At 42.3% G+C, this 16,097-nt stretch overlaps 2 protein-coding genes across 3 annotated transcripts in view; one reads left to right on the top strand and one right to left on the bottom strand.

Moving 5' to 3' along the window:
- mpl (MPL proto-oncogene, thrombopoietin receptor) overlaps positions 1–16,097 on the bottom strand; it is a 297,799-nt gene that overhangs the window by 90,589 nt on the left and 191,113 nt on the right.
- Positions 1–16,097, top strand: part of LOC127605621 (collagen alpha-1(XXIV) chain) — a 130,579-nt gene that overhangs the window by 95,019 nt on the left and 19,463 nt on the right. For both annotated transcript variants that reach the window (XM_052073292.1, XM_052073293.1), the window contains 4 exons: positions 1,322–1,375; positions 2,238–2,291; positions 4,585–4,638; positions 15,804–15,857. In XM_052073292.1, coding sequence (XP_051929252.1) covers positions 1,322–1,375; positions 2,238–2,291; positions 4,585–4,638; positions 15,804–15,857 — 216 coding nt within the window. The remainder of the gene's footprint in view (positions 1–1,321; positions 1,376–2,237; positions 2,292–4,584; positions 4,639–15,803; positions 15,858–16,097) is intronic.

Raw genomic sequence — 16,097 nt, 5'->3', positions numbered from 1 at the left:
CTTTGCTTTCAAAATAATTTCTGATCTCGTAACCCCCACATTCCGTTCAAACATGTACAGTAAAAAAACAAAACAAGAAAAAACAACAAAAAACAAAATAATAATAATGTTATGGGAATCAATGTGACACTTTTTACCATGAAGTAAACCCATTTACATGACATACACTTAATGGACTAATGTTCGAGGACACACCCTCTTAGTTAATTCATCAATTAGAGATTAGACCTGACAGCTCTAATCCCACAAAAACACGTTTGCCTGTAAATCGGGTTTATGATGAAGTTACACCAATCCAATCACACGAGGCGTGTTCAAACTTCAAAGGCCACATTTATACGAGGGCCACTTTTAACTCCTTCACCTTTAATTTATGAAACATTGTAAAACCTTTCAGTGTAGGTAAAGATATGCTCAACGATTATATGTACTTTATAATGTGTATGTATATGCGGCATACATTCTTTCAAGGTCCCATGCCATCAAAATATTAACTTTTCCACTGTTGTATCCATATCATAGGTCAAAATGAGTCTGTGACATGGTTTAGTTTGTCGATTATATGCAATTGCTGTTAGAAAGGGAAATGCAAGTAAACATAAGCTTCAACATGTACCCAACAAGTGAACGAGATTGTTACCCAATCCATACAAATACATTAAGCATTTGTATTGTGGATTTTCACCCATGCCATCTTTCTGTGGAAAATTGCTTCTTCCTCGATTGTTAATCAATCTTTTTATGGTTTGTTAACAGTGCAGCCTCAAAAGCTTATATAAGCTCGCTTTTCATGATGTCCTCATGTGGCCTTCAATGTTGCAGGTGTGAGCTGCCAACGCTTGGTGAATTCTGCTTCACAACAATTGTAATAGAAATAGAAACTAAATTGCTTTTATCCCATGGAAGAATGAGGAATTGAAATGTTATGTTGCTGAAATAGTTTCTGAGCACTTTTTCATGTCGAGAATGACACTTTATATAAAACAAATTAATGAGAGTTAGTAGTCGTAGTTGTTGAAGTTGTTCAGGGAATTACACTCTAAGAAGTCCAATGCAGTCAAATAACACAGGCTGCTTGAAAGGTTACAGTATTTCTCTACAAGCCGACGACCATGAAAAAACGGTTGTCAGTCGGTTGCGCGAAAAACAGGCACTGGTTTCCAAATGGCCCAAATGGTAGTTATTTGGACACCATTGAATTCGGCTCTAGTCATAGATCACTTCATTGTTGAAGTGTTAATATAGTCTTTACATTATTTTAAGCTGTATTAGTTCATGAAACATTTTGAAGTTTATTTTGAGTACATTTGTTTTTAAACAGGGGACACCAGGAGGAAGGGGCGATCGTGGAGTACCAGGAGATGAAGGATATCAGGTAGAAAAAAGAAAAACAGGATTGACATAAATGTCTGTCATCATTTGAAAACACATTATATTGAATTAACAAATGCCCAGAGAACCAGAGTGACAAAATCATGGACAGGAATCTTTGCATTTGATTACAGCTGCAAAAAAATAGACCACTGTTACTACTGTACTACTGTATATGTACTAAGCATTTTATTATAATCATGGAATCGCTCAGTGGTGTCTCGCCAATTGCTGAGTCACACGGGACAAAAATTAAAGCTTTTGATGAGTAAAATGAGTTTGTTTATCTCTGGCGTCTCAAAAGTTTAGATCATGTCCGATTTGGATGCACAGAACATCGCTGATCGACTATCTTTGAAAGTGTGAAATGTGCAGTCGGTCTTCGTGCACGCACATATTGCACATCAGGCGCCAAATTCCACCACCCTCAACCAATAACATTTACACTAGGAAATCAGCAAAGAGAGGCTATTATAATAATACAAATATATACAGTACTTCAATTCCTTGAAAAAATGTACTTTGTCTATTTACTGGTAACATATCATTAAGATATCGTTTATTTGCCCCCCACTGGGGAAATTTACAACCATGATTATAAATATAGTGTCAATGATTAATGACATTTATAACATGTTAAGATTTAGATTACAATTAAAAACTACATGAACTGTACAGCAAGAGATGACAAAGTGGTGCATTACCTGCCCATACGCTATGGGCCAAAGTTTTTTATTATTATTATTATTTTTTTTTTTTCAAAGCAGCACAAAACACAGTCCATTTGTCATTGCTACTGGATCGCTCGAAACAAGCGTTAAAAAATGTTTAAAAAATCAATGAATAATTGATATATTATGTTTCAGGGACACATTGGTACCACTGGACTACGTGGGGCGATAGGACCATCAGGCCCACCTGTAAGTCAGTAAACCTTTGCAGGGATAGGTCTGCAAAGTATGAAAAAAATATTTTTTGTGACACATATTTGCAAGTTAAGTCAACTCTATCTTACATTAACATGTAACACAGTTTCTTAGCAAAGTACCATATTCTGAATTACGGCCATAAGCGGTGTTGTTTCCTATTCAAGTCTCAATTTTACAGTGTGGAGTGCTGTGAAATAATTTTTGCCTTCTTCGTGATTTCTGTGTTCTTTACATATTTATCACATACAAAGGTTTCAGTTAATCAAACCAATTTTAATATCACAGAGACTACTACACGTCTTGATGTGATAACGTCATTGGCCCTCTCCATTTATTAATTCAAAAAGAAACCGTAAGTAATGACATTTTGGGAAAGCTGAGCTCAATTTTACAGGCAACCCCGTAGAATCACATTTGTTGAATCAAAAAATGACATAAATGATCTCAAAAAACAAATGATCCAAAGAAACTCAAGAAGAAATTAGGGGGGAAAGAATCAAATATTAGTCTGGAAAAGGTTACAAAACCATTTCCAAAACTCTGGGGCTTCAGCAAACCACTGTCTGAGCCATTACCCACAAATGGATAAAAGCAGAAACAGTGGTAGACATTCCCAAGAGTGGTCAACCAGCTAAAATTACTACAAGATTACGACAACGACTCATCAAAGATGTCGCAAAAAAGAACTAAAACAACACTCAAAGAACTCCAGACTTTGCTGGCCTCAGTTCAGGTCAGTGTTCACAATTCAACCATAAGAATGACACTGGCCAAGAATGGCATCCATAGGATTGTTACCAGGCGAAAATCACTGCTGTCCAAAAATAAAACAAATGGTCGTCTCACATTTGCCAAAGGACATCTTGATGATCCTCAAGACTTTGGGAAAAACATTCTGTGGACTGATGAGTCAAAAGTGGAACTTTTTTGAACATGTGCTGCCTGTCTGGGGTAAAAATGGCACAGCATTTGATTAGAACATTATGCCAACAGTGAAGCATGATGGTCCGTGGCTGTATTGCTACCTCAGGACCAGGACAACTTCGTGTGACTGATGGAACAATGAAACACATGAGCAAGCACACCTCTGAATGGCTGCAAAAAAGAAGAAAAAAAAAATCAACCTTTGGGGTGGCCAAGTCCGATTTGAATCCAATTGGACTGAAAATTTTGTTATGACGTAATAAAAAATGGAGATGCTGTGGTATGACCTGAATTAAACGGGCAGTTCATGTTAGAAAATCTACCAATATGGCAGAGTTGAAGCAAATTTGTGAAGAAGAGTGGGCCAAAATTCCTCCACATTGACGTGAATAACTCATCCCCAATTATCGCAAACACTGGATTTCCATTACTGCTGCCAAGGGTGGCACAAGCCATTAGTCGGTTCAGGGGACACATACTTTTTCACATAGGGACAGGTAGGTTTGGATTTTTTGTCTAAATAAATTAAAGGGCCTTTTAGAAACTCCATTTTACATTTTCCTTGTGTTGTCTCTGTGTGATATTAAAATTGGTTTGATGAACTGAAATCTTTGTGCGTGATAAATATGCAAAGAACACAGAAATCAGGAAGAGGGCAAATACAGGGTTTCCAAAAAGTCTCTTTACCATTTCAAAAATTTATTAAAAATGCAATTGATTAGATATTATATTCCAATTTGTTCTATTGTATTCAGTGTTTATTAAAGTTTTTTTTAATCACATTGCATTTGTGGTGTGGGATCATGCGCAATCGAATAATTGGATTTTTCTTCAACGAGACAGCACAACTGAATGACCTTCAACCAACCATAATTTTTCAACGAGATGGTGCACCACCACATTGGGGGCTGCATGTCCGTGGGTTCCTCAATCAAACATTTCCAGACCGGTGGATTGGGAGGGAGGGGCCAATTCCTTGGCCGCCACGTTCACCAGACATCACTCCCCTGGACTTCTTTCTATGAGGCTATGTTAAAGATATCATGTATTGAACAAAGATAAGGGACATTACAGGCCAAAAGGATGACCGTCCTGATGTGCTTCGTGCAACTAATGGTGCCCATGTAGAAGTGCATTAAAAGAAGTTAAAAAAAACTTTAATAAACACTGAATACAATAGAACAAATCTGAGTAAAATATCGAATCAATTGCATTTTTAATACATTTTTGAAATGGTAAAGAGACTTTATGGACACCCAGTACTTTTTCACGGCAGTGGATATGTATCACTATTTGATGTGAATGATAGTATTCTCTGTATGAAAATAAAACACCGGATTATTTCTATTTCTCGGTTCAGGGATCACCAGGTTTACCAGGGGAGCCAGGTCGGAAAGGCGAGATGGGCGCTCTGGTGAGTTTGTTGAGATCCCTTGGATGTAGTATAGAATGGAGTAAATCAGAAATGTGTTGAAGAAAGCCACACTCGAAGGGTGGGGTTATTTTTATATATATATAAAAAATCCTCATCTCACCCCTCGGGTGGTGTCCGTCCCTCATTCAGCTCGGGTCCTCTACCAGAGGCCAGGAAGCTTGAGGGTTCTGCGCAGTATCCTTGCTGTTCCCAGCACTGCACATTTCTGGACTGAGATGTCCGATGTTGTTCCCGGGATCTGTTGCAACCACTCATCTAGTTTGGGGGTCACTGCACCGAGTGCTCCGACCACCACAGGCACGACTGTCACCTTTACCTTCCAGGCTCTCTCCAGCTCTTCTCTGAGCCCTTGGTATTTCTCGAGTTTCTCATGTTCCTTCTTCCTGATGTTTCCGTCACTAGGGACCGCTACATCCACTACAACGGCTTTCCTCTGCCCTTTATCTATGATCACGATATCTGGTTGGTTCGCCATTACCATCTTGTCAGTCTGGATCTGGAAGTCCCACAGGATCTTCGCTCTGTCATTCTCCACCACCTTCGGAGGTGTTTCCCATTTTGACCTTGGGGTTTCCAGTCCATACTCCGCACAGATGTTTCGGTAGACTATGCCAGCCACCTGGTTATGGCGTTCCATGTAGGCTTTCCCTGCCAGCATCTTACACCCTGCAGTTATGTGTTGGATCGTCTCAGGTGCCTCTTTGCACAACCTACACCTTGGGTCTTGTCTGGTGTGGTATATCTGGGCCTCGATGGCTCTGGTGCTCAAGGCCTGTTCCTGAGCAGCCAGGATGAGTGCCTCTGTGCTGTCCTTCAGGCCAGCCCTCTCTAGCCACTGATAGGACTTCTTGAGATCAGCCACTTCAGTTATGGTCCGGTGGTACATCCCGTGTAGGGGCTTGTCCTCCCATGATGGTCCCTCTTCCAGCGCCTCATCTTCTGTTCCCCATTGTCTGAGACATTCTCTGAGTACGTCATCCGTTGGAGCCTTCTCCTTGATGTATTCATGGAGCTTGTATGTTTCATCCTGGACAGTGGCTCTCACACTCACTAGTCCCCGGCCTCCTTCCTTTCGGCTTGCGTACAGTCTCAGGGTGCTGGATTTGGGATGGAACCCTCCATGCATGGTTAGGAGCTTTCGGGTCTTAACGTCCGTGGTCTGAATCTCTTCCTTTGGCCACCTTATTATTCCTGCAGGGTATCTGATCACTGGCAGGGCATAGCTGTTTATTGCCCGGGTCTTATTCTTGCCATTGAGCTGGCTTCTTAGGACTTGCCTCACTCGCTGGAGGTATTTGGCCGTAGCCGCTTTCCTTGTTGCCAGTTCGAGGTTGCCATTGGCTTGTGGTATACCAAGGTACTTGTAGCTGTCCTCAATGTCTGCTATTGTTCCTTCAGGGAGTGAGACCCCATCAGTGCGGACTACCTTTCCTCTCTTAGTCACCATCCGACTACATTTCTCAAGCCCGAATGACATCCCGATGTCGCTGCTGTAGATCCTGGTTGTGTGGATCAGTGAATCTATGTCCCTTTCGCTCTTAGCATACAGCTTTATGTCATCCATGTAGAGGAGGTGACTGATTGTAGCTCCATTTCTGAGGCGGTATCCATAGCCTGTCTTGGTGATTACTTGGCTTAGGGGGTTCAGTCCTATGCAGAACAGCAGTGGGGAGAGTGCATCACCTTGGTATATGCCACATTTGATGGACACTTGGGTAAGTGGCTTGCCATTGGCTTCAAGTGTGGTTTTCCACATTCTCATCGAGTTCGCAACGAAGGCTCTTAGGGTCCTGTTCACCTTATACAACTCCAAGCATTCAGTGATCCATGTATGTGGCATCGAGTCATAGGCTTTCTTGTAATCAATCCAGGCTGTGCACAGGTTGGTACGTCGGGACCTGCAGTCTTGTGCGACTGTTCTGTCAACCAGGAGCTGATGTTTGGCTCCTCTGGTATCTCTACCAATGCCCTTCTGTGCTTCGCTCATGTATTGATCCATGTGTCCACTTATCTTAGCCGCAATGATTCCTGACATGAGCTTCCATGTTGTGGAGAGACAGGTTATTGGCCGATAGTTGGATGGGGCTGCACCCTTCGAGGGATCCTTCATGATCAGGATCGTTCGCCCTTCGGTTAGCCATTCTGGGTGAGTCCCATCCTTCAGCAGCTGGTTCATTTGTACTGCTAGGCGCTCATGGAGTGCTGTGAGTTTCTTTAGCCAGTAGGTGTGGACCATGTCCGGGCCTGGTGCTGTCCAGTTCTTCATATCTGAGACTCGTTCCTGTATGTCTGCCACTGTTATGGTAACTGGGTTCTGTTCAGGGAGGTCGCTGTGCTCCTCTCTCAGGGTCACCAGCCATTGTGCACTGCTGTTATGTGCAACCTCCTTCTCCCATATGCCTTTCCAGTACCTTTCAGTTTCCAGTCTTGGTGGGTCAGCTCTGTTGTTAGGACCCTGCCACTGAGCGTACACTTTCGCAGGTTGTGTTGCGAACAGCCTGTTTATTCGTCTGGCATCATTCTCTTTCGTGTACCGCTTTAGGCGACTGGACAAGGCTTGGAGCCTTTGTTTGGCAGTTTCGAGTGCTTCAGGTATGGTCATCTGGATGTACTTCTCGGGTATATATATATATATATATATATATATATATATATATATATATATATATATATATATATACATATATATATATATATATATATATATATATATATATATATAGCGGCTGGATAGCTCAGTTGGTAAGGCATCGGTTTGGCATACGGGAGACGGTGGTTCGAATCCCGCTTGGGGCAAAAATGAGCACGTAACACCATCCAGTGTCGGTCCTTGGGCAAGATCCTTCACGCTAATGCCTACCTCATACAATGATGAGAGACAATAAAACGAATGACATGCCGGCTCAGACGTCGCCCGGCCAAAAAAGGTCTGCGTCAGGTGCTGGGGAACCAGAGCACCTTGATGAAAAATGGGCTACTGGAACAAAGCGGAGATGGGCGAGAGGCGATAACATGGCTCTGTTGGAATGCTACTACTCAAGCAACCCTAGTCAGAGGGGTTACATGCAGAGAATGTGGGCTGAATGGTTACTTCGAAACCCACAGTCACGGTTGACCACGAAACAACTAGTAGCTCAGTGTTCCAACATCCACAAACGGCAACTGCTGTCACAACTTGAGATTGATGAGGTACAACGCAGGTTCCATGGCGAAGGGCCCCAGGCTGCCAGATCAGAGGAGGACGTCATACAAAAACCTTCCTGCAATATGAACACAAAATGGATAAATCGCAGTACTATTTACAATTTTCCTTCACATCATTTAATTATTATTATTATTATGATTTTTATTTTTTATTAATCAGCCTGACAGCAGTCGGTAGGAACGAGCGTCGGTATCTTTCCTTCTTGCAGCGCGGGTGTAACAGTCTCTGGCTGAAGGAGCTACCAAGTGCTGTCAGGGCGGGCTGGAGGGGGTGGGAGGGACTGGCCATCATAGCTTTTAGCTTAGTTAGCATACTTCTGTTGCCCACCTCCTCCAGAGTGTCAAGGGAGCAACCCAGGACAGAACTGGCCTTCCTGACCAGTCGCTCCAGTCTCTTTCTGTCCCGGGCTGAGATGCTGCCTGACCAGCAGACAATGCCATAATGGATGGCCGAGGCCACCACCTAGTTATAGAACGTCTTAAGGAGTGACCCCTGAACCCCAAAAGACCTCAGTTTCCTGAGTAGGAAGAGTCGGCTCTGTCCTTTCCTAATCAGGGTGTCCGTGTTTGTAGACCAGTCCAGTTTGTCGTTCAGAAGAACACCAAGGTACTTGTAGTAGGTCACCCTCTCTATGTCCATACCCTGGATGTTCATCGGTGCTGGTGAGGACTTTTTCCTGCAGAAATCCACAACCAACTCCTTAGTTTTCCTAGGGTTGATCTGGAGGAGATTCTGCTGGCACCAGTCCACAAAGTCCTTTGTCAGTCCCCTGTACTCCCGATCGTCCCCTTCTGTAATGAGGCCAACAATCGCAGAGTCATCGATGAACTTCTGAAGGTGGCAGTTTGGAGTGACGTGTCTGAAGTCCGAGGTGTAGAGGATGAACAGGAATGAAGCCAGAACAGTCCCCTGCGGCGCTCCAGTGCTGCAGAGAAGCCGGTCCGACTCACAGCTCTGCAATCTCACGTACTGCGGCCGATTTGTGAGGTAGTCTATGATCCATGCTGTGAGATGGTGGTCCACTCCGGCGTGATTATAGCCTATCAGAGAGTCTTGACACAGAAGACTTGACTGAGGGATGTTTTCATTCATTTGCCTTATAAGGATAGTCTATCAGAGATTGTTGAGACAGAAGATGTGACCAATGGGCATTGCCAAGAATTCAATGTATTTTTTTGGAATTTTTATTGATTGTACATTTTGAACAATTTAACAGCAAACCAGTAACATTAAGGGCTCTCATCATGATGTTCGGGGAAAATGCAAGATTCCCAGTACATCTTCGCCTGGGAATGCGAATATCACCATAGCGAGGAGGTGTTCGATGGCATCTGACATGATGGCAGGTGGCAATTCAATGACTGACAATTGTCTAATTTATGCCTGCTTGGGTCATATCAAACTTTGGCGCGAGGTAGGCTGGTCTGACAGGAACTCTGCTAAAAAAATCTAATTTGGTGGTAAATTTGGCAGAACCCACTCAATCAATCCTGGCCAAAGGAAAACAAGTCTTTGTTACGGAATTTACCTTCCACATGTCAAAGCGAAATCACAACGTCCTATTATGTTTCGGCACAAAAATGCAAGGAAAAGCTCAAGACCAAAATGATGGAACTGCACTACCATTACACCTCCTTGTCCAGAAACTTGAGTTTATCCATAGACACACAATAGAAACGCTGTCTATTGGACCATGCTTCCCCCTAATCAATGTCATGAACAAAATATGAAGACCAAGTGAACTCTGTGATGCAAGGAACAGTAGGTGAGACTTGAGGCAATCAAGCAGACCAAGTGACACAGAGTTGTTTAATCTTCTACTGAACACACTGTAGTCAGGATCTGGGACACCATCATCCCCTTGGAGCACGCCACAGACATCCGCACTAAGAGCTGGAGTCAAACCAGCCCAACCGTCACTGCTACCGATGGATCGTACAGTTTTAACAGGTTGAAATGAAGAAAATTGAATGGACTTCTTCCAACCCAATGATCAAATGATGATCAATGATAAATATCATCAGATACCCTCTCCCTCAAAACAAACGGGCCCGAGTATCTTGCCTTTTAAGGAGAACTTACAAGAGGTTTCAAAACGACAACCTGATCTCTGGGACTGAAGACAATGGACCCCGTTTTCTGATCATACTGAGCTTTTATGTTTCTTTGAGCCAACCTGTGTTTCGCCTCAAGCCAAACAATATGTGGAATATAAGCGATACCAAAAACCAGTCACATAATCAAATTACATGGTACATCCAAGAAGACAAGGATTCATTCTTCAACACAGCCAAAGGTCTGACCAAAAACAAGATCATTAAACCCGGCACTTGATAGCACAGCCTCATCAGGTCATCAGCTTCAGTTGTGGAAGTCCCGCCTCCATATATTTGTCCAACTCCACACAAAACACATGTAACAAAGATTTTAACGACTGATGGAAACGCTCCAACACTTTCTGACTGTGTGCATGATATGTAGTTGAGTGATTATGCTTGATACCGAGTCGCTTTAAAACCTGGGCAAACGTGAGATGTAAAATTGGGCCTGCAATCACATTGAATAACATTGTGTATACCAAAAACGGAACCCAACTGTGAAGTGCCTTTACCACCACTTTTGTAGTTAGAGCGCGCAACGGAAACGCTGCTGAATAATGTGTAGCCTCACACATCACAGTCAACAATTACATCCAGATTTTGAAGCGGACAGAGGGCCCACAACAACCAACAACAAGAAAATATTTAAACGGCTAATGCAAAACAGGAATCGGATGAATCTTAATAATCTGATTAGGTTTAAAATGGCACGCATAGATAAGATAAGATAAGAAAACCTTTATTAGTAAACTCTCACACAAAATAACCCCTGACATAAATCTCAAATCTGAAGTCACAAACTTCTCCTGTAATGACCAAATGGAACTGTCACTTTTCAGCATGTCAACCAATCCCCTTCAGACACGGCAACAGGAAACGTAGTCAACTCCACTGAAGCAGGCGCCCCAACCATTGGCTTAAAACTTTTGTAGCCTGAGCACACGTTACAACACAAATTGAGAAAATATCCTCACCAACTATTTCTGAGGTTAACAGCACAGATACTGCATGCAGAGAAGGCAGAACACTCGAAAAGATGTTGCAACCACAGATGGCATTGCCCAATAGCATACCCATGCCTTCAACAGGCAACGCAGGATGAACTGCTAAAGGAATCACATTCCAGAACCACATTATAACGAGGCACAGGAACACAGCCTATTTGCATGCCATGGAGCACAATGACATTGCTAGCCTGTGACACACTCCTAAAAGGCAAAACAGACCCCAATATAAAGGGCTGTTTAGCCCTAGTGTTACACAACACTTTGTCATATGGTGTTTGTTGTCCAAGTGGACTCATTGTGGACTGTTTTCAGCGTTTTGGCCACAACATTCGTCGAAGTAGAATCTGTGTCTGTCTCTGTCGACGCTTGGAATTGATGCCGATCTAAATTTGACAGGAGAAGTGAACCAATTTCTTTTATCGTCAATGGACGCTACAGCTTCTTGTTTACTTGAAACTTGAGCTTGTAGCCGACATGTGGAACGCCATGCCTGTTTTGACATTTCTTTCGGTCACACATTACATCTCTTATCTACTGTTGAAAGGAGACTTTGATTGTCTCCTCTTTCATCTATAAATGCAGGCATAGTTTTTACGACTGTGTTCTGTTATGTTTTTGTTTTTGTTAACTGTTCTGTAAAGTGCATTGTAACAGCTGCAGCTGTTGTGAAAGCGCCATAGATTGTATTTGTGTTGCAATGTGTTCATATTAAGAAATCCCTGCGAGCGACATGTGCAGTCAAAATAATAATAATAATAATACATCACATTTGTAAGCGCCTTTCACAACACTCAAGGACACTGTACAGCCAAGACCAATAGTAAAACACAGATAAAATAATAAAGAAAGAAAGAAAGATTTAAGGCGGGTAGGCAAGTCTGAATAGGTGGGTTTTGAGCTGGGTTTTGAATAAGGAAAGAGAGTCAATATTACGAATGTTGGGAGGAAGTAAGTTCCAGAGTTTGGGAGCAGAGCGACTGAAGGCTCTGCACCCCATTGTACTGAGACGGGCAGAGGGTAGAAAAAGGTGGAGGGAGGATGAGGACCTGAGTGAGCGAGAGGGAATGGAGATTTGAAGAAGATCTGACAGATAGGGGGGTGCAAGGTTATGGATGGCTTTGAATGTATAGAGAAGTATTTTGAAGTTGATTCGAAGTTTGACAGGAAGCCAGTGGAGCTGTCGGAGGATGGGGGTGATATGATGGAAGGAGGGGGTTCTCGTGATGATCCGGGCTGCTGAATTCTGAACAAGTTGAAGTTTATGGAGGAATTTTTGATGGACACCGAAGAGGAGTGAGTTGCAGTAGTCAATACGGGAAGTGACGAGACTGTGAATAAGGATAGCGGTGGTGTGCGGAGTGAATGAGGGACGGATGTGGTTTATATTGCGAAGGTGGAAATGAGCGGACCGGGTAATGTTATTGATGTGGGAGTGAAAGAATAGTGAACTGTCAAGGATGACACCCAGACTCTTCACCTGGGGGGAAGGAGATATAGTGGCATTATCAATTGTGAGGGAGAAACTGTCGGCTTTGTTTAGAGTGGATTTCGTACCGACGAGTAGGAGTTCAGTTTTATTGCTGTTTAGCTTGAGGAAATTGTGGGTGAACCAAGATTTGATTTCTGAGAGACAGTGAGAGAGGGACGAGGGTGGGAGAGAAGCGTCGGGTTTGCTGGAGAGATAGAGCTGGGTGTCATCCGCAAAGCAGTGAAAGTGTAAACCAAATTTGCGGAAAATGTTTCCGAGTGGAAGGAGGTAGACAATGAAGAGGAGCGGACCGAGGACAGAACACTGGGGAACACCAGAAGAAACGGGGAGGGATTGTGAAGTAAAAGAATCAAGTTGAATGAACTGAGAGCGGCCAGTGAGATATGAGTGCAACCAATGTAGAGGGGTGTTGGTGATGCCTATGGTAGAGAGTCTATTGAGGAGGATGGGCTCAAACCTTTCTTGAACACGAGACTTCACAGAATTCTCCATTGTTCGCAGCGGCATATTCACACACGACATAATCGGCGACATACTCTTCAACAATGGACACTTGTCTTTCCAATGGCCCACCTTCCGATAGTAATGGCACACGTCTCCCTCTCATGAACATCCTGACTGACTCACAAGTTTGCGTGCTGTGCTAACCTTTCAATCCAATGCCCACAAGCTGTCAAAATAAACCCCAGACACGAGAGATGCACGCCTGAACCGAAACACTGATGCGTCAGGGTAAAATCATCTACCAACTGTGCAGTCCAGATTACACTACCCGGCTCATGGTAATTCCTGACAAAAGTGCTGTCTCCACACCTTCTGCTATCAACTGATGACCCTGCTGTACCGCAAACTTCACTCCCTCATATGTGAAATTGTCCTTCGCACAGACAGTAGAATACACCTCTTGCATCTTCCCTGTCCTTGAGCATGCATTGAATTAGTCCAATCCTTTTAGCATCAGGCCAGCCTCGAGCTGTATCCTGATCCCGCTCATTGAATTGGGGAACATAGCCCAAGTTAGAAGACGGCTCAGAGTTATTGCGCACAGCTCCTAACCCATGCGCAGTAGACTCCCTCAACACTCGAAGCCTGGCACTTTCCACTTACAATTCTGACAAATTCTCCTCCTGCTCAAATTGGAGCCCCTTTTGCTTCACAGGAGACTGTAAAAACACACCCAATTGTTCTCCCACTGAAACTCCTGTATGCCTTGGCAGCACCGCTATCTCAAACAGTGACAGATTCACATCTGCTTTTAATTAACAGTTTAAGACGTCGTCATCAAAATCAAGACTATTGTGCTTTGCAATCTCCATTGCTTCTTCCTTTGTCAAGAAATTCAATGTCGCCGCATCAGGTGCACCAAAAACATCTCCAAATCTGTATGACAAGGCAAGCCTCGCACTTAGTAAGCCCAGAGGCAAGAGCGTAGAAAGCACCCCCCAAAAAGGGTAGCAATATCAATATCTCCTGAAATATATTGTACAGACCAAGGGTATCCAAACTTTTTCGTTTGAGGGCCGATCCAGAAAACTGAAAGGATGAAAGGGCCACTTTGAAATTCTTAAGAAATGAAAGAAAACATCTCCACCTTTAGAACCACAAAAAAGAAATGTGTCAAGTGACCAATTTTTAATTACTTGAAGATCATTAATGTAATGTCTACATAAATCACCCATTGAGCACAAAGTGGAAGAATATATATTTTCCCTCTAAAAAGGAATTATCTTTATTTTTGGAGCCAGAATCGAACCCTGCCCAAAAGAGAACTCTTTCATCCCTAATTATAAACTTCTCTTACACCTTCCCTTGACCACAATTGTCAAGAAAGTAGTTTTTAATCAATTTAGCAATTTTTTTAACTCACATGGACTTTTTGCTCAATTCAAAACAGGCTTCAAAACAGATGTTTGGGATCTCCATCATTTTTTTCCCTCCAAACTTTTGTTCACTACACTTGTAATGAGTATGACTGCTGTCTTTGAATCCAAATCAAATACTGAGTGTAAACGTTATTTAACGTTTGAATAATCAACATACGTGTTCAAACAAAAGGTGTGACAGTATCTTTTAAGTTGTGGATTAAATCTAGACGTAAGCACCAATCATCGTAAGTGCCTAGTCCATCATTTTTTCTTTATTTATTTATTTCTCCCATCATTCTCCAATCAACAGCAAAAAGGGATGTCCGTCAGCGACAGACTGACAGACTTTCTGTCAGGACTGACAGAATGCCCGCCTATGTATTAGGTGCACGTTGATCGGCCGAACAATAAATGATTAATGTGCATGTTAGGGTAGAAGGGGCGTCGAGGAAGGTCGATCCACATCTCGAACATGAAAATATTTTGGCTTATCGTATAACAGATGCCAGCCTGATTTATACAGTACCTTCCATTGCAGTTATCAAGGGATTTGTAGATCTAACGTTGCTGACCTTTAGCTCAGCGGTTAGTGCTCTGCGCACCTAGCCGTCATGGGTGGTTATTTTAGTGCTTCATGGCTTAGCTCAGTTTTATACCGAAAAAAGAAAAGGGCAGTTAACTCTCGTAATATGAGGCACCTAATGGAAGTAGGTCTTAGCTGTAGAATATGTTGTAAAAAGACTTCAAATTAGTATTAATGATTTTGATGGACATACTAAATTCCAGGCTCCCTTCCTTTTTGTAGTAATGTGTACTCTATCTAGCAATTGTAGATTTTTTTTCCTACTGCATCTGTTTTATGAACTTAAATTTGTCCTGATGATGTAACTTATTTTCTCCATTAAATAATGAACATAATTCAACTGCTTCCATAATGTATTGTTCATTTTCAATGTAACCCAACAGTTGAGAAAAAATCCAGATTTTCATTCCAGTTATATAATGAGTTCAAATGCTTTAGGAACATTTGGCTTCAGTTAAGATGAGTTTCAGTTGTGTCAAAGAGGAAAAAAAATGGTGAGATGGAGCATTGAGTTAGCAGTCCAAAAAAAGTAACATACCGGTATATGTCTTGTTGTCTGCCTGTTTTGCACAAAAGGGTTTTATGTATGGCTGGACATTAACAGTGACTCTTTCTATATATTAACAAATAATAAGAGCTTATTTGTCGAATACAAATTGTGTTATATACTTTCAGAAGTCACTTGCTTTTTTTGTTGTTTTTGATTTGCAAAAGAAAACATCCCTATTATATCCACTGAAAACAGGACGTCATGTTTTTGGGCTCTTCGTGATGCTCAAGTTAGACATGATCTTGAAAGGTTTTGACATTTTCTATTCCTCCCTGCGTTGAACATGAAATACATTAATATTTTTATTATTCTTTTTTCATGTTTTATTTGCTGTATGTTTGTTCAGGGCTCTGCGGGGAAGAAAGGAGCGAGGGGCCTTAATGGTGCTCCTGGAGTTGAAGTGAGTATCACATCGCCAATAACCAATAACCAATAACTTGGTCCTTAGGCAAATCACGAAAAAAAAAAAAGTAGAATGAAGGGCACTTTCACTTTGATGGACCATATGAGACATTTTTTGATTATTTGCTCCTCCTACATGTCCTTACGAAAGCCCGAGTGGCTAACAATAACTGTTTCATATAAAATAACAGCAACATCACTTTTCTTTCAACTTGACTGTGCAGTCCATTTTCTGTTG

This window comes from Hippocampus zosterae, chromosome 8, assembly GCF_025434085.1.
Source record: "Hippocampus zosterae strain Florida chromosome 8, ASM2543408v3, whole genome shotgun sequence".
NCBI classification, from domain to species: Eukaryota; Metazoa; Chordata; class Actinopteri; order Syngnathiformes; family Syngnathidae; genus Hippocampus; species Hippocampus zosterae.
Note: the sequence above shows the minus strand (reverse complement) of the source record. Positions and strands in the feature narration are given on the sequence as shown.